The sequence below is a fragment of the Peromyscus californicus genome, unplaced genomic scaffold (assembly GCF_007827085.1).
Source record: "Peromyscus californicus insignis strain IS unplaced genomic scaffold, ASM782708v3 Scaffold_4__1_contigs__length_199733344, whole genome shotgun sequence".
Classification (NCBI taxonomy): domain Eukaryota; kingdom Metazoa; phylum Chordata; class Mammalia; order Rodentia; family Cricetidae; genus Peromyscus; species Peromyscus californicus.
In genome coordinates, this window is record NW_026294562.1 from 160373026 (window position 1) to 160391922 (window position 18897).

The 18897-nt window shown below is 51.9% G+C and overlaps 1 protein-coding gene across 1 annotated transcript; it reads left to right on the forward strand.

The window, feature by feature from the left end:
- The first annotated feature begins 666 nt into the window (after positions 1–666).
- Cd22 (CD22 molecule) lies at positions 667–15113 on the forward strand. The gene is made up of 14 exons (XM_052761757.1): positions 667–960; positions 4309–4366; positions 4578–4955; positions 6163–6468; positions 7946–8203; positions 8339–8602; positions 10056–10316; positions 10590–10853; positions 10937–11200; positions 12417–12513; positions 12608–12683; positions 13101–13219; positions 13727–13811; positions 14398–15113. Exons 1-14 carry the CDS (start codon positions 823–825, stop codon positions 14527–14529), a joined length of 2700 nt encoding a protein of 899 aa, XP_052617717.1. The 5' UTR covers positions 667–822; the 3' UTR covers positions 14530–15113.
- Positions 15114–18897: the final 3784 nt, after the last annotated feature.

Consider the following 18897-nt stretch of genomic DNA (forward strand, 5'->3'; position numbering starts at 1 on the left):
GGTGACCGCCGTAGAAGAAGCTGGGTACGAGCGATTAGGTGTGGGCAAGCTTGGCAAGTTTATCCCTGGAACCACATAAAGGTGGGAGGAGAGAGCTGACCACAAGTTGTCCTTTGACCCCTACATAAGCCCTGGTGCAAACATGCACACCACACACAACACACATACAAATACAAACACACACATTCACATACACAAAACGCACACAACACACAAACATACCACATACCACACAACACACAAAACAAACACACACACACAAGCACACTCATACACAAACACACACACCACACACATATATATACACACAGTACACACACACACACACACACACACACACACGTGCCTGCATACCATCACAAATAAATAATAATCAAGTGCTGGGCATGGTGGTGCACTCAGGAGGAAGAGGCAGGTGGATCTCTGAGTTCAAAGACAGCCTGGACTAGAGTGAGTTCCAGAACAGCCAGAGCTACACAGAGAAACCCTGTCTCAAAACCCCCCAACTAAACAACAAACAAACAAATAAATGCCAAGCAGGAAAGACTCCCATTGGGCAACTTCCTTCCTCAAAGCTCTGGTTCTTCCCCAGCCCATGGAGCTGCTGATGGCAGTGCTGGAAATAAGACAAACGAAAGCCGACTGGGAGCTCTGGTGATCGAGGCTTTCACAGAGGGAGACGTGGACAAACCAGCTAGGAGACTCATCAGACATGGACGATCCACCAGTTAAGACCTCGCTGCAGAGTCAAACATCCCTTCCAATTTGACTCCAAGCCCATGTTCTCCATCATGGCCTCTCTTCTCCACTCACAGATGGCAGATGCAGATCACCCTATCTACTGGTCTCCCTCGGAGCCACAGAGAGGAAGGGGGTGTGGCCAAGCTGGGGAGACTTCACTTACTTTTACTCTCAGAGGCTGCTAGAGACCCTGAAGAGACAACACGCGGGAGGAGACAGGTAAATACCATTTTGATCTTTTCTCTTGTTCTCAACAAGCAAATATCGGGTGTCCTCTGTGTGCTGGCCATGAGGACCTGCCATTTTCTTTTATCTAACTTTCGAGAGGCACAGACAGACCCCTGCCTTTCAGCACCGCCTCTGCCAGATTTTCTGGGTCCTCTGAGGTGGAAGAAGCTGTTGGATGCTCAGGAGGGAAGGGCGGGGCTGGGAAGCCAACTCCGAGGATCTCAGCAGATCTGAACTGAGTGCATCATAGGTCTCGACAGTGTGGCCCTATTCTAAGTTTCTGGACTTAGTAACTGTTGCTGCCATACCCCACTCTACCTCCTCAGCCATCCAGTCCTCAAGCTCAGGTCCCTGCTTCTTATGCTACGGTGACTGCCGGAAATCCCATAGGCAGGCAGCTTTGCTCTGGAACTGTCTGCTTCCTATTCACGCTGGGTTCTCCAGCCAGGCCATGTTGAGGCTGTAGCTGGAGGTGCTACCAGAGAGGCACAGTGGTCGGGCGCCTGGGGCCTGATGGCTGCCACAGCCGTTGTAGCAACCCCGAGGGTGTCTCAACATGGGTCCCTCAGAACCAAGCTTGCAATCCTGCAAAGCCTTTGATGAAAAAGAGTAAAATAGACTCGTGGCCTAGGAAGTAAGGGAATCTACTCCATGTCTGGTGGCATGTGTCATATGCCCAGCTCATTAGACGGTGGGAGAAGTCTCACAGTAAAGCCTCCTGTTGAACTCGGCTTTTCCCAAGTGGCCGTGACCTTGAAGATATGGCCATGTGACACATTCCCTGCACCTGGAGGACCTGCCTCCGATGATCTGCCCCAGCCTCTGTCTCCTCACCTCTCACACACCCAGGCCAGGCCACCCCCACACTGGGGACAGAAGCCAGCCTGCTTTCAGCAAGTGGACTAGCTTTCCCTATACCTGCTCCTGGTCACCCAGCAGCCCTCCCCACCTGTGTCCTGCAGCCTGGGAGGGGAATTGCTGGAGAGGGGGAGGTGCTGATGCTGTCGGTAGGGTGGGTGGAAGGGACGGACGCAGCTCTGCACTGCCACCGGAGACACACTCAGTTGGCACATCCTGCAAGATCCCTGGGGGCTGACACAGGTCACAGCCACACCAAGAGAGTTAAATTTAACTCTATGTAAAGTGTAGGATGGTGATGATGGTGGAGGGTGAGAACGAGAGAGCGAGAGAGAGCGAGAGAGAGAGAGAGAGAGAGAGAGAGAGAGAGGGAAAGAGAGAGAGAGAGAGAGAGAGAGAGAGAGAGAGAGAAAGAGAGAGAAGGGAAAGAGAGAGAGAGAGCAAGAGAGAGAGAGAGAGAGAGAGAGAGAGAGAGAGAGAGAGAGAGAGAGAAAGCACTGGGTATCAGTTGTAAATTGGTGGCACCTAAACACACGGTTAAGTTCTGTCAGGCCAACACTCTATATTTGTGTTGTTTAGGTTTGTTTTTTTGTTTTGTTTTTTTTTTGTTTTTGTTTTTGTTTTGAGACAAAGTCTGGCTTGGGAGGCCAGACTAGCACCAAACACATATTCTCAGATTCAGGCTCCCAAGTACTGGATTTTAGGTGCACACCACCATGGCTGGACCTATGTATGTTTATAAAATAAGACATTTCTCATAACAGTCTGCCTTCTTACTTACGGTAAAACCCATTCCCACGTGGTAACAACTGGCTGATGCTGTTAGAAAAGGAATATCTTTCCTTGATTCCTATTGGCACCTGGGGCTGGGGGTGGGGCTTTGGACCATTCTCTGTTTCTAAGGCTTTCTAACTCCCTCAAACTGTTTTCCTCATGTCAAACTTCACTATGAGTTTAGTTTTACTTCTTGAGATAGTACTAGGGATTAAACCTGGGGACTGTGCCTCCTAGGCTAATGCTCTACCACTGAGCCACACCCCAGTCCCTCACTGGGGGATTCTAGGCAGGGGCTCTACCACTGAGCCACACCCCCAGCCCCTCACTGGGGGATTCTAGGCAGGGGCTCTACCACTGAGCCACACCCCAGTCCCTCACTGGGGGATTCTAGGCAGGGGCTCTACCACTGAGCCACACCCCAGCCCCTCACTGGGGGATTCTAGGCAGGGGCTCTACCACTGAGCCACACCCCAGCCCATCACTGGAAGATTCTAGGCAGTTGTTCTACCACTGAGCCACACCACAGCCCCTCACTGGAGGATTCTAGACAGGGGCTCGACCACTGAGTCACACCCCCAGCCCCTCACTGGGGGATTCTAGGCAGGGGCTCTACCACTGAGCCACACCCCAGCCCCTCACTGGGGTATTCTAGACAGGGGCTCTACCACTGAGCCACACCCCCAGCCCCTCACGATGTGGGGGTGATTCTAGGCAGGTGTCTACTGCTTCACTGGGAGAGTCCTCTATCACAGAGATACACCCCCAGTCCTCTTTTTACTTTTTGATTTGAGACAAGGTCTTAGTAAGTTGAATAGACCAGGCTTGGACTTGCTTGGTAGTCAAGCTGACCTTGAACTTGCAACTGTTTGGCCTCAGCCTCTGGAGCAGCTGGAGTTCCAGGTCTAAATTACTAGGCTCAAATTTGGTTTAACGAGATCCCCCCACAAGTCTTTCAAATCACTCTGTCTGTCCCTGTGTAAAATCTTGCACCGGTAGCCTGGGGAGATCCTTGTTACCAGGGCCTGGCATTCAAGGCATACAACAGTCTAGCACCATAGAGCCTCAGGCAGGGTAAGGAGCTTTAGAGGTTGTAAAAGCAGTGGGAGAACGCTTGCTATGCAAGCCTGGTCGTATGAGCTGGACTCCTGGGACCCACTGAAAGGTGGAAGGAAAGAATCAACTCCACAGAATTCTCCACAACGTCCTCCTCTGGTCTCCACGTGTGCACTGTAGCTTGCACATGTCCCATATATTACACACACACACACACACACACACACACACACACACACACACACACACACTAACAATATAAAATAAAAATTAAAAACTAGTAAACGCATAGGAGAGGTAGAGAAAAGAGAGCAAAGGAGGGTCTCAGCTTGAAGAAGTATGGTGTACCCAGAAATAGCTCTATGGGCACCCCAAATCCCACATTTCCATCATATGACTAGGTATGTGTCCCCACCCACAACCCAGGATCAGAAAAAAAGGATCAGAGTTCAGAGGACTGAACAAGCAAAAGCAGCCAGATGACTCAAAGGCAAATTCTTCTTGTGGTTGTTGAGACAGGGCCTCAGAATATAGCCTAGTCTGGCCTCAGACTTGTAGCAATCCTCCCCTCCCCCGCCTCAATTGCCTGAAGGCTAGAATATAGTCACACATCAGCACACCCAGTTTACAGACTAATTCTTCTTTCCTTAGGTCTCACCCAGAGCAGACACAATGCATGTCCACTGTCCGTGGCTCCTCCTGATTCTAGGTAAGGCCCAGGCTGACACCTGGGTTTAGAGATGTCTGTGGGTAAGGTAGAGCGGGGATAGGCCTGGGGAATGGAGGGGAACTGCTCAGAGGCAGAGAGAGATGTGCCGTGCTCCTCCGCCGCCCTTCATTCCCCGGTGTCTCCCTCTCCTATTTCCTGTGAAAGTTCTCACCCCTCAGTAATGATTTCTGACCAGTGTTGTGGCCTTTAGGACACGTGGCTTTGGTTGACTCATCACAGAGATGGACTGTTGAATATCCCAAAACCCTCTTCGCCTGGGAAGGAGCCTGTGTCTGGATTCCTTGCAAGTACAAAACGCCAACAAAGAGTTCTCTGGACAAGGTCTTGCTGTATCACAATTACGACTTTGACAATCATACCAAGGATTTCAAGGGGAATGTCCTCTATAATAACACCAAGATTGAGTTACCCCCTTCTGAGCAAGGAAGGGTAACATTCTGGGGAAACAGAGAAAATAACTGTTCCCTAGAAATCCACCAGATACGGCTCACTGACAATGGGAAGCTGGGGTTGAGGATGATTTCAGGCGTTGACAAGTGGATGGAGCACCTTCACCTCAATATCTCCAGTAAGGGTATGGGGGAAACATCGCCCTGTTCTGGCAGAGGCAAAGAGGGAGGTGGAAGTACTGAGTTGCCTGTCCACTGTTAAGTCTCAAACCCTGGGACCAATGGCTGAGGTGCCTATTTAACACATCAAAGTGGAAATGGCCATCAGGTTCTTCCAGCATCCCTCACTCTCTATCTGTCACACCTACAGAGTATGGCAGGCATACCTCGCCCTCTATCCCAACTCTCCAGCCCAGGGGCCAGGCTGCCCTTCCCCCAGAGGCTCTCCCTATATGATCCAGCCATGTTGGTTACCCGCTCTCTTTACCTTTTGCCCTCTTGGCTACTACACCTGGTTCCCCCCTCGCTTCCCATCCCTGTCTCATGTGGCTCAGGGTCATGTCCACTCTGGACTCCCTCAGATGTCTCTGATTATGCATTCCCTCGTATCTACAACAAACCTTCTCCTCCACCGTGGGAGCAGGTGTGCCCTTTCCTATTTATTTCTTTTTTTCACTCAAATAGGAGATGTTGATGGCAACAGGAGCATTTGTCCCACCTCAGACATTCTCCCTCAGCTCGTGTCTGGCCTGGAATCTGTTGTCCAGGCTGTCAGGGGTTTGTTTTTATGTCTTTCCAAAGAAGATAGAGATTTGGATTTTCAAATCTCTTAGCCTGTTAGTCTAAGGAACCCTTTTAGGCCGGATGACGAGAGCAGAGGGTTCAGACGCGGCCCATCAGACAGCCGAGCTCTCCGCCCTAGATGACGATAGCATCGCTCCACACTAGAGCTGTCAGTTCAAGGCATCTTGACATCATGTCTGTGCGGTGGTCTAGCCTGGTGGAGATCTGAGCCCTGGGCCTCAGGATAATCTCACTAAAGGGCTATCTGCTTGATTGACTCCAATACTGAGGCGACCTCACAAACACAAGCAGGTCACCAACGCTTAGCAATACATGCAGAACTAAACCAGAGAAATCCACCCTGGGTGATCCTGGGGCAGCTTAGAAAGTAAACAAAAGGAGAAGTGAAAAGCGAAGTAAATGTAAAATACGATTTCCCAGCATGCTTAGTGCCCCCCAAGCCTTCCACAGAAAAGCTGAACTGAACGAGGAGGTAGAATGACCTTGCAAGGGATTGTTTTGGGGTCGTATGGGACAGGATGCCTGAAGTCAGGGGTGGAAGGCTAGCCCATGCCCCACCCCCAGTTCTTTTCTTTTTTCCAGAGACACCCTTCCCACCTTACATCCAGATGCCATCAGAAATCCATGCATCCCAAAGTGTCACTCTGACCTGTAGACTGAATTTTGCCTGCTCTCGGTACCACATTCACTTCAAGTGGTTCCTGAAAGAGCTCGAAATCACCTCCATCACCTCCATCACCTCTGCCACCGATTCTACACAAAATGTCTACACAGAGAGAGAGTTCACCTTCCAACCAGAGTGGAAGGACCACGGAAAGAATGTGACGTGCCAAGTCTGGAACTCTACGCAAATGCTCTCTAAGAACACAGTGCGTCTGGATGTTAAACGTGAGTCTCCATGTGGGAAGGACATCTTGTCCCCTTCTTCCTAAACCCTGGTGAGCCCCAGTAAGGGTAAGAGGAGTCTGTCCGTAGAAGGTTCAGTTGTCAATCACTTGACAGGGGGTGGCAAGGCTCTTTCACTGTCTCTTCTGTCGGTCCTGTGTCTCGAGACACAGATTCATTTTAGTCTCTGCTTTGACCTAAAAAATAAAGCAATCGAGTTGAGTGTGGAGATATAGGCTTGGAAATGCATATTCAGGAGGCCAAGGAAGGGGGATCTCGAGTTTGAGGACAACCTGGACTACATAGTGGGACACTATCTCAAAACCCTAAGTGTTGGAGATGTATCCTGGCGGTGCAGTGCTTGCCTAGCATGTGTGAGACCCTGAGTCAACCTCCAGTACCACTCAGTCATCAATCAGTCAATCAATTCTCAAGTCACAGCATACTTTGAGGATATCTGGTTAGGTTTCTTTCTTCTCCATACAAGGAAGTTTTCCTGTCATTACTTTATGCCTCATTCATTCATTCATTCTTTCTTTCTTTCATCCATTCAATGGATATTTACTGTGGAGCCTGGCATGGTGGTACACACTTTTAAACCCAGCACTCATGAGGCAGAGGTAGGTGGAGCTCTGTGAGTTTGAGACCAGCCTGGTCTACAGAGTGAGTTCCAGGACAGACAGGGCTACACAGAGAAACCCTGTTGAAGGAGAAGGAGGAGGAGGAGGAGGAGGAGGAGGAGAGGAAGAAGAGGAAGAAGAGAAAGAAGAGGAAGAAAACAAAAATTGAATGTGGCAGCATGGGCTCATTGTCTCAGCCCTGGAGAGGCAGATCCGGGTGGGTCCTTTGGACTTGCTGAACAACCAGTCTAGTCTAATTGATGAGCTCCAGGTCAGTGGGAGACCCTGTCTCAAAAAGTGTAAAATCAATATGGCCAGTTCCTGAAGTACAACACCCAAGGTTGTCCTCCGAGCTCCTTATCCACATGCGCACACACAAATAGCTCACAAACCCCCAAAGAAAGCAGGCCTAGGATGGGCTGATGGATGGAGACGTCTGTGGAGAAGGTGAGGACCTTGGCTGACATGACAGAGAGGCCAGGGTGGACAAAGAAGATTCTAGGGAGGGAAAGAACCAGAGCAAAGGTGTGGAGGTGCAAGTGTAGTGTACTCGTGACAGTGTCCGAGGACCAGAGAGGACGAGGGGCCAAGCCCCCTTTTGAGGTAAGAGAGGAGGTAGGACACTGGGTCTTCTGGAGCCCAGCGGACAGCTTCGCTGTCGATGTCTAACGGACAATGCTGGGGATGCTGGCGGAGACCAGGTGGGAGGGCACATGAGGAAGGGGAGCACAGAGACAAGTGAGGGCTGTGACAGTCACCTGGGTGGACAAAGGACCACAGGTGTGCAGGCTGCTGCTGTCCCAATGAAAACAGCCACTGAGAATTCCCTGTCCTCCCCCAATGCTCCTCTGTTCCTGCAGACATCCCGCAGCTGACGATTGAGGTCACTCCCAAAGAGGTCAAGAAGGGTGACTCTGTGACCATGACATGCCAGGTTATCAGCAGCAACCCAGAATACAGGACAGTGTCCTGGGTCAAGGATGGGCGGCCCCTGCAGGGACAGGAGTCCACACTAACTCTGCAATCAGTGACCAAGGACATGAGTGGGAAATACCGTTGCCAGGCTTCCAACGACCTGGGCCTAGGACAATCGGAAGAAGTGGCCCTTACGGTGCTGTGTGAGTTCCCTTGAATCTGGCAAGGGAGGTGGAGAGCTAGCAGGATCCTCAGGGATGGTAATGGAAGCTGGTGGCTGCCTGCCCAGGTTTGCGGGCTCTGCTCACCTGTCCTGTCACTTCTGTGACTTCTTTCAGTTGCTCCGGAATCCTCCAGGGTTCACATATACAGTCCACCGGCTGACGAAGGAAAGTCAATAGAGCTGATTTGTGAGTCACTGGCCAGTCCGAAAGCAACAAACTACATCTGGTACCACAATGGAAGCCCTGTGCTTGGAGAGACACAAGAGAAGCTCCGGATCCCTGAAGTCTCTGTGAGGCATGCTGGGAAATACTCTTGCGTGGCACAGAACCGCCTGGGTCGTGGAGAGATAGAGGAGGAAGCTGAGCTGGATGTCCAGTGTGAGTGGCCAACTGACCTCTGGTTCTTGGAGGAAAGAGGGAAATAGAGAAGGAAGGCAATAGAGTGTAGGGGTGTGGAGGTGTGGGGAAAACAAGCAGCCAGGGGCCTGGAGCTTCACAGCTGCATTCTAGACGTACAGACCACAGCCTTGGCTTACGGCAATTACTTAGCAGATGTTTGTTGAATGAATGAATAAATGAATGAATGAATGAAGTCACCAGCTTGGTGGCCCAGATCTGTCATCCCAGCTACTAGGGAAGCTGAGACAGAAGGATCACAAATGTGAGGACTGCCTGGGCTCCAGACTGAGTTCAAGGTCAGCCTGGGCAATTTAGTGAGACTGTCTCAAAAGTAGAAAGAGGACCTGGGACGCAGCTCAATAGCAGAATGCTTTCCTACAACATACCAGGAAGGGAGTGGCGCATGGCTCAGCAACCAATCACTAGTCTAGAATCTTCCAATGAGGGATTAGAGGCCTGACCCAGTGGTAGAGCACCTGCCTAGAATCCCCCAGTGAGGGGCTGGGGGTGTGACTCAATGGTAGAGCCACGGCCTAGAATCCCCCAGTGAGAGCTGGGGACGTGGCTCGGTGGATGTCAATCCCCAGCACTGCATAATGCACCATTAATGTGGTGGCATTAAGACATAAGGCAGGAGCACCATAAACTCAAGTTCATCTTGGCTATATAGCAAGTTCAAGGCTAACCTGGGCTATGTGAGACCCTGCCTAATATAGGGCTTCACGGGACACACAAACATAGCGTCAATGGCAGCAGCTGAGGCCTGAAAGATTTGAGAGCCAGAGGGAGTGTCCAGTTATTCTGCCATCGTTTGGCATTCCTTAGCACAGCACAGCTGGTTATCAGGTTGCTCCCAAGACAGTCTCGATTGTCGGACCTGGAGTGGCTTGCATATGGGTGGGGCACCCACACTCTGAACATCTGGACAGCTGGAGAGCAGTAGCAATGTGTATTATTTATGACACGCCACTGGCTGCTCTAAGGGTATCTGTGCTCTGGGAAGATTCTGGAAGGGTAGGTGTTCTTGGTGCCCCACTTGACAGACGGGTAGATGGAGGCCTGCAGCCCACAGTCATACAGCTTTAAACAGCACTGTGCCTCACAGCCACAATAGGGAAGCAGGAGAGGTTTCATTTGGGGACAGTATGCAAAGGCTTTAATGAACACCAGCCTTGCAGGTGGCTCAGGGTGGTGCAAGTCAGTCATTTCAGCTGCGCAGGAGGCTAAGGAGGGATGGTCAGGAGTCCAAGGTTGGCTTGTGCAAATACACAAGATCCCAACTCAAAAATAAAAGGCTAAAGAGAAAAATAGGGTAGGGCTAGAGATGGGGCTCAGCTCTTGCCTAGCCCCTCCAAGGTGAGGGGTTGGATGTCTGGTCCTGCAAAGGGGAACCAAATGATCATGCTTTCTCACCTCTCTGCTGTCCTCCAAGATGCCCCCAAGGCGGTAACCACCGTGATTCAAAACCCCACACCGATTCGGGAAGGAGACAGTGTGACCCTGGCCTGTAGCTACAACTCCAGCAATCCTGAAGTCACCTACTATCGGTGGAGCCCTCAAGGTTCTGGGAATGAGATCTCGCTTGGAGTGCTGAAGATTCAGAGAGTTGCATGGGACTCCATGCCCATCAGCTGCGCTGCCTGTAATAACCGCTGGTGTTCGTGGGCCGCGCCCGTCAGCCTGAATGTCCACTGTGAGTGACAGGGCAAGGCGTGTCCATGAGGTGGACACACTGAGATATGGCGATGGAAGGGGGGGGGTGGATAGGAACCTGGACCACAGGCCGGGGGAGAGAGGATTGAAGAAGGGCACATAGGCCTGGGGCTAAGGAGACAGGAAGTCCTGACCCATGACACAGGAAACACTAAACAGAGGCCTGGGAAGTCCTAATCAAACGCAGGACATTTTGGGGAGACATCAAGAAGGTTAGAGAGTCACAACATCACCTGAGGCTGTGGCCCTGCAGACGCCCCCAGAGCCGTGAAGGTCCTGAAGGTGAGCCCCTCATCAGAGATCCATGCTGGGCAGCACGTCATCCTCCAATGCAACTTCTCCGGGAGCCACCCCCCAGAGGTCCGCATCTTGTGGAAGAAGAATGGGAGTCTTGTGCAGGAAGGGAAAGAGCTGAGCTTCCGCTCCATCTCCCCAGAAGATTCTGGAAAGTATAACTGCATGGTCAGCAACTCCATTGGAGAGACTCCGTCGAAGGCCTGGGACCTCCGAGTGCTGTGTGAGTGGCAGGAGCTGGGGGGCTAAGTGTGAAGAAGATGAGGTGCCCGGCAGCCCTGGCCTGACTCGGTTTCCCCTTTACAGATGCTCCTCGGAGGCTGCGCGTGTCTATTAGCCCCGGGAACAGCATCATGGAAGGGAAGAAGGCCATCTTGTCCTGTGACAGTGATGCCAACCCACCCGTCTCGCAGTATGTCTGGTTGGATTCCAGCGACCGAGACCTCCCCTTCTTCAGCCAGAAGCTGAGCCTGGAGCCCCTGAGGATCCAGCACACTGGCTCTTACCGCTGCCAAGGGATCAACCAGCTAGGCATGGGCGAGTCACCGCCCAGCACTCTCACTGTTTACTGTAAGTTCCTTAGGCCCCTCCTCTGTCCTGGCGGCTGCAGCCCCCTTCCCCACCTCCCGTGTCCAGCTCAGCCAGGGCACACCCTGTGGCCAGTAGCTCCTAGCTGGAAAGTCACCCTGTTCTGCCTCACGGACCTTTTCTCAAAGGCTGTGCCTACCTTCCAAAAGCTCTTGGTGTTCCTTGTCTCTCTCTGTCTCCTTCCTTCCCTCCTTCCCTCTATGTGTGTATCTCCCCCTTGATGAATAAGATCCTTATTTATCTTTTGATACTTTAGTGTTTTTTTTTTTTTTTTTTTGGTTTTTCGAGACAGGGTTTCTCTGTGCAGCTTTGCGCCTTTCCTGGAACTCACTTGGTAGCCCAGGCTGGCCTCGAACTCACAGAGATCCGCCTGGCTCTGCCTCCCGAGTGCTGGGATTAAAGGCGTGCGCCACCACCGCCCGGCTTGATACTTTAGTGTTTTAAACAAGATAATACAAGTGCGTGGTTTTTAAAAAAAACGGTTTCAAACACAAAAAGGAAGCTGAACACAGGCGTTGAGAGGCTGAAGTGGGAATATCACCAGAACACCAGGGCCAGCCTGGGCTATGTAGAAAAACTGCCTCAAAACCAAAACAGCCCTGTCTCATTCCCCTAGGAAACCCACCCATGCTCTTTTTGTTTGTTTGAGATAGCGGTCTTGGTACGCAGCCCAGGTTGGTCTTGAACTGCAGGCAATTCCCCTGCCTCAGCCTCTTGAGTGTTGGGATTACAGAGATGGATCACCATGCCCAGACTGTGCCCTGCTTCTTTCAAATAACCATAGCCTATCCCATCTCCCTAGCACCCTCTTCAAGGTCGAGGGGTGCTGAGCCTCCTGCTGTGGGCACACCTGCAGGGACAAGTGTGGGACAGGGTCTTGTGTGGAGCTGGCTTTGTCTGATCAAACTGCTCTCAGGGTTGCACGGTGCCAAAGGCGGGGGTCACAGGCTTTGTTTTGACCTGTCTGTGGAATAGCTCTTGCTGGGGACAAAGAATTGGCCCTTCTCTCCTATCAGGAGTGAGGAGGCAGGGACCACTTCTCGATCTTTCTCTGAATCACTCCACCAAATCACTCTACCGTATGTGGAGGACATCTGCAGGCAGGAAGGACCAGGCTTTGTGAAGGGAGATGGGCCGGATGCTCTGCCCATCTCCATCTCCACAAGGCAGAGTGAGCCATTACCTCTCTCTCTACCAGATAGCCCCGAGAGCATCGGCAAGAGGGCTGCCTTGGGACTAGGGTTCTGCCTGGCTGTCTGCATCCTGGCTGTCTGGGGGATGAAACTCCAGAAAAAGTGAGCAGTCGACTGCCCCTCCTCCCTCCCCCTCCCCACAGCCCTCAGCCTGCAGGGTCATCCCCACCTACCCTCACAAACCCTTGATCCTTAGATGGAAACAGAATCAGAGCCAGCAGGGGCTTCAGGAAAATTCCAGTGGCCAGAGCTTTTTTGTAAGGAATAAAAAGGTAAGATGGAGCCAAGTGGTGGCTTAAAGCAGGTGGATCTCTGTGAGTTCAAGGCCAGCCTGGTCTACAGAGCGAGTTCCAGGACAGCCAGGACTACACAGAGAAACCCTGTCTGGAAAAAAAAAAAAAAGTTAAGATGGGAGGAAGGTGACCCTAGAGTAGCCCTTGAAGAGAAAAGACGAGGAAGGGGCATGAGTGCTCTGAGGATATGTGGACATCTGAAATCTCAGTGCTCGAGGAGATAAGGCAGGGGACTGGCAAATTTGAGGCCAGCTTGGGGTACACATTGTAAGATCCTGTTGGGGAAAAAAAAAAAAAAACAAACAAACCAAAAACCTCCAGGGAGTTGTTGGGGTCAAAGGCCAGGAGAAGGGAGTGGTCAGGAGAGAATCACAGCTGCAACTTTGCATCTTCCAGACTAGAAGGACCCCTCTCTCTGAAGGCCCCCAGTCCCAGGGCTGCTACAACCCGGCGATGGATGACAGTGTTAGTTACGCCATCTTGCGCTTTCCGGAGACTGACACGCCCAGAGTCGGGTATGGAGGATACAGGAGTTTGGTACCTGCCACTCAGGGGGGTTGTGGGAGGAAAGTCTTGTGTCCCTCCTGCCCTCTTTGTACCAGGCACCACCACACGCTCACTACCTCATTCTTACATGGCAGCATGAGTAGCAGCCGCAGATGGGACCTGTTTCTTTATTATGTATAGTGTTCTGCCTACATGCATGCCTGCAGGCCAGAAGAGGGCACCAGATGTCATTACAGATGGTTGTGAGCCACCATGTGGTTGCTGGGAATTGAACTCAGAACCTCTGGAAGAGCAGCCAGTGCTCTTAACCACTGAGCCATCTCTCCAGCCCGGACCTGTTTCTTTAATTGAGAAGCGGGTGTCCAGAGCCAGGCTGCAGCGCAGGTTGACGGCGTTGGGATGCATTCACCACCCATTTTCATTAGCTGCTATGGTGGCGCTGTGCGCACAAGAGACTGAAGTCGGGGTGCTGCTGGGAAAAACTCAGTGTAGCCTTCTCTCTTTCTCTCTCTCAGTGATGCGGAGACCTCAGGAGCACAGGGTCCTTCTCCAAACAGCGATGACACAGTCACTTACTCGGTGTTACAGAAGCGTCATGTGGTGAGGGGGCGGAGCTACGCTATGGAAGGGGGAGGGGACGGGACCCGGGGCCTCGATTGAGAGCCCCTTATGGGACACACTTGGCAGACAGTGAAGTTGGGAAGGGTGGCTGTCTTCAGTCCATTTCCCATTGCTATAACTGAATACCCTTGGTGGTTTACAAAGAGATTTATTTTGACTTATGGTTGGTTCTGGAAATCCAATATCAAAGGAGCTGTTTCTGAGGTAACACAAAACATTCATGGCCAGGGGACATTTGTCAGAGAGAACCCAACTTCCTAAAAAAAGTCTCTGCATTGATTACCTATTAACCCATCAATCTAATCACCTGCTAGATCCCACAATCTGTGCATTTCCGACACAGGAAACTCAGGAGGCACATTCAGACCACAGCAGCTGTTCTGGCAGAGAGCTGGGGTGGGATCCAAGAGAGTGTCTAAGGGGCCGAGCATAGCCATTGGTAGACAAGACGACCCCGTTTGGACATTTGGACCCCGTGTGGTGGGGAACCAATGGGAGAAGGCATTAAGAGGATGGACGGAGGTTGGTCACCATGAGGCCTGGCTTACCTTCACGTGTTTTGCAGAGTGACTATGAGAATGTGACACCAAGCCATCCTGAGGATGACAGCATCCACTACTCAGAGCTGGTTCAATTTGGGGCTGGGAAGCGGCCTCAGGCAAAGGAAGATGTGGAATATGTGACCCTCAAGCACTGAGGTTGGAAGTAGCTGCCGTGCAAGGTTCTGGAACCTAAGAGAGACCTGTAACTTCTTTGGCTGCTTCGGCTCAGCTGCCAAGTCACCTACAACTTCTAAGGCAACTCCCTGAGCACACACTTGGGTAGCATGCCCTCACAATCATTTAAAAACCTTGAGTCTGGCGAGAACCAGCCAGCCTTCTCCGCACTGGTGATTGTCACCCACACTGTACAACGTCCCCTTCTCTAACCCCGGCCATCTGCCACCATCCACCTCATCCTGAGCCTCACTTCAGCTAGATGTGTTCCTGCTGTGACCGGTTGGGATTGTCACTAACATTTCTTCTTCTCTGTCCCCTTGATGCTCCAACCCCCCTCACTAATCTTATTACCCAAATTTCTGGTCCTGGAGAGAAATCCCCAGGGAGGGCAGAAGTAAGGAAGCAAGAGGCACTGTCCTCAGCAGGCTTTTCCCATACGAACATGTCTACCAGGAAGTCAGGCCTTCCGTGGAGATGGTGCCTTCCCTCAGGGGTCCCGGGCACTGGGCAGGCAGGATACCATGGACCTATGTATAATCCACTAAATGCTTCACAATAAAAAATGACGCAGTTGTCACACAAACTCTCCCGTTGGTGACTAGGGTAATTATACTGGAAACCTGGAGATGGGAATGGCTTTTTGGGGCTTGGAGGGAGGAGAAGAGACTCATGGTAATCTCATAATCAACTCAGTAGATGGGGGCACCATTATTGTGCAGTGTTGGTATTGAACTTAGGGCTTTATGAATGCCAGGCAAATACCCTAGAGCCTCAACCCCAGTCCCTCACTGGGGGACTCTAGGCAGGGGCTCTACCACTGAGCCACACCCCAGCCCACTTACCTGCTCAACCTAGAGAGCAAGGTGTGCTCAACCAGCCACAGAGGCAAGGCACAGCGAGGGTCCCCAGGAGGGTCCCTTCCCCTCTCCCTTGTCATGCTTCCCCAGTGCCAGAGCATGGCCCTCACTTCCTCTTTGTCCCCAAACTGATTTCCTATGAGCACCATTAACTAATTTGGGGGGCCAGTCGGACTTTAAATGCCATCTAAATGGAGGGCTGAAGAGATGGCACAGTGGTCACAGGCACCTGCCTCTGAACCCCATAACCTGAGCTTGATTCCCAGGACCCACATGATGGAAGAAGAGACACTTCTCCCCCAAAAGGTGTCCTCTGACCCCTCCATGCACACTATCACACACACACACACACACACACACACACACACACACACACACAAATGTAAAATAAATATTTGGGGAGCTAGAAAGGTGTTAAGCAGTTAAGAATGCTTGATGCTTTTCAGAGCCATTTCTCCAGGTGCCCCCATTTTTTACATTTAAATTTAAAAAACCCCACTGTTTAAATGAGAGAAAGAAGGTTTGGGGGGCTCTTATACCCACAATGAAGTCCAGCAATATTGAACTACTAATTAGCTGATCAATATACATGACAAGTATTTGGTGAATTCAAATTTGCCATTTGGGTGAGGGGTGGAAATTTGGTTCAGTGGGTAGAGTGCTTGCCTAGTACGCATGACTCCCTGGGTTCTATGCCCAACACTACATAAGCGGGGTACGGTGTTGCCACCCGTAATCTTAGCATCGAGGAGGTAGGGGGTGTAGGACCAGAATCTGTTCAAGGTCATCCTCTGCTACACCGAGTCTGAGACAAGCGTGGGCTGCTTGGGACCTCGACTCAAAATGCAAAACAACAATAAAAACAGAACTCACATCTGGCAGAGCCCATTGTGGGGTGCGAGAATTTTAACACACAAAGCCAACCTCCTGAGGCTCAGTCCAACCTGGAGTCTCCAAAGATCCCAGGGGCAAGGTCTTCTCGAAGGAGCAGAAGGCAGCCCTGAGGCTGACGAGGTCAGGATTAGGCTTCCTGGCAACCACCATGTACTTGCTTATCCTGTCGCCAAGCCCAGCTGCTGATATAAAGCTACTTCATGACCCATTGACCACGAGATGTGGATGTCAACAGCCTTGCTGAGGCGTGAAGAGCAGGTGGCCAGGAGGCCCAGAGGCCGGGACTCCAGAACACTGCAGCCTTACACCTGAGAGTAAGCAATTCTCCCAGGACCAGAGCATCCATGGAGCACCACGCACCGGGCAAGGCAGACCTTGGCATGCATAGGGCCAGCCTTTTGGTAGAGATAGCAAACGTGGGGTCACACAGCCAGAGGAACTCCAAATAACCACCAAGCAGACTGCTTGGGGAGGGTTGTGTACCCTCAGTGAGACTGTTGCTGCCTAGGATTTAGACCGGAACTGCCAGGTGTGTGTGTAGGTGAAACAGAAATTAAAAGTAAATTATGGGTTTGGGGTTGGAAATCAGGGCCTTGTGTAAGCTAGGCAAGCACTCAACCACTAAGTCACGCCCCCAGCCCCTCACTGGGGGATTCTAGGCAGGGGCTCTACCACTGAGCCACACCCCAGCCCCTCACTGGGGGATTCTAGGCAGGGGCTCTACCACTGAGCCACACCCCAGCCCCTCACTGGGGGATTCTAGGCAGGTGTTCTACCACTGAGTCACACCCCAGCCCCTCACTGGGGGATTCTAGGCAGGGGCTCTACCACTGGGTCACACCCCCAGCCCCTCACTGGGGGATTCTAGGCAGGGGCTCTACCACTGAGCCACACCCCAGCCCTTCACTGGGGGATTCTAGGCAGGTTGTGCAGCACAGAGCCATATCTCCAGCCCCCTCACCAGTACTTATTCTGAGACATTGTCATTAAGTTCCCCGGGCTGAAGTTGAACTCACTCTGTAGCCCGGTTGGCCTTGAACTTGTGATCCTCATACATCTCCAGAACAGCTGGAGTTGCAGGTTGCATCGCCAGGCTTAGGCCACTAAGTGATTCTTTTACTGTCCATATATGAATGACAGCATGTATCTACTTTGGTGACTGAAGTCTTCAGAATGCCTTTTTTGTTGTTGTTACTTAGGAGTGAGTCAATAAAGCAAGGGACCTGCCCGTGAGCTCGTCCAGCCATGGGGCAGATTCAGCTCCCTGTGGGTTTGAACAGGCAGTGAATGAGTCAGGAGGGCACAATGCTGTGCCCCATGAACCCTGCCTGCCTCTTTAAGGTCTTCAATCAAGCCAGTCACACTCCCGTCCTTCCTCTGTACATCCTTGCCTTCTGCAGACCAGCATAGGATGCTCCATCAGCTGCTCATCCAGGCTTCTAGTACCTCCTGCTAATGGCCACCCCGCCCTTCTCTCCCTTCCAGATCACTGCCCATCCCGGGCATCATCTAATAGCCCTGCAAGGGGACTCCTGAGCCTCAGAGGCATCTGGCAGCACCAAGAGGTGAGTCCCATTTTCAAAGGCTCCTCTCTTCCCTGAGTTCCTGTGCCAGGATGCTCCCCGAGGTGTGATACACTGATGGGAACTGACTTGCCTTTGGGCTGTCCCCTTAGCATCCCCGTGGCCTGCCTTTCCCTGCCTGGTGTAGCTAGTGTCCACTGATATCTCTCTCTGTCTCTCTCTCTGTCTCTCTCTCTGTCTCTGTCTCTGTCTCTCTGTCTCTGTCTCTGTGTGTGTGTGTGTGTGTTTGTGTGTGTGTTTCTAGCTCTCTCTCTCTCTTTCTGAAACAGACCTCTCTATGTATCCCTGACTGGTCTGGAGCTTAATATGTAGGTCAGGCTACCCCCAAACTCACAGAGATCTTCCTGCTTCTGCTGGGATTAACGGTGTGTGCCACCGCTCCTGGTTTCTCTCTTTAAAAAAATATGTGTATGTGTGTACAAAAGCCAAAGAAGATGTTGTAACTGGAGTTATGGGTGGCCGTGAGGTGACTGATGGGGTGCTAAGATCCCTACTTGAGTCTCTTGGAAGACGCACGCACTCTGAACTGCTGAGCCGTCCCTCCAGCCCCTGATTTCTCTGGTGAAGGGTCTTTCCTATTGAGGGGGCATGGCAACTCTGGGCATGGAGTAAGGGACAGGGAGTGAACTCAGGGGTCTCTGACATGCATAGAGCCTGGTTCTGACCTCCCTCTGCCCCTCTCTCCCCAGAGTCTACAGAATCAGAGGTCGCCTCAGCTCTGGAAACTTCTATCTCTTCCTGTTACAGTGAGTCGTTGTCTTCACCCTAAGAGGTGGTACAGGAGGGGACAGCTGGGGACTGAGAGGACTCCTCAGTTCTGCTCCAGGCTCGGGGGCTATCCAGCAGCCCTTTCCTCCTGTGGGCCTTGGCATCCTCAGTGGCACTAAGACTGACTTCTGGTGCTCTGAGCAGTAGGGACACCAGCGTGGGATTCAAGCCCCGTCTTTCCTCTGCTGATGAACCGAGCACAGTGAGCAGGAGCGGTGGCAGCGGCCAGCACCCACCTGGCCCC

Excerpts from the sequence above, each read along its gene's own strand:
- Cd22 (XM_052761757.1), top strand. The coding sequence starts at position 823 with ATGCAGATCACCCTATCTACTGGTCTCCCTCGGAGCCACAGAGAGGAA. Across the intron at positions 961-4,308 it reads CAACACGCGGGAGGAGACAG|GTCTCACCCAGAGCAGACAC; the intron begins GTAAATACCATT and ends TTCTTTCCTTAG. Across the intron at positions 4,956-6,162 it reads CCTTCACCTCAATATCTCCA|AGACACCCTTCCCACCTTAC; the intron begins GTAAGGGTATGG and ends TCTTTTTTCCAG.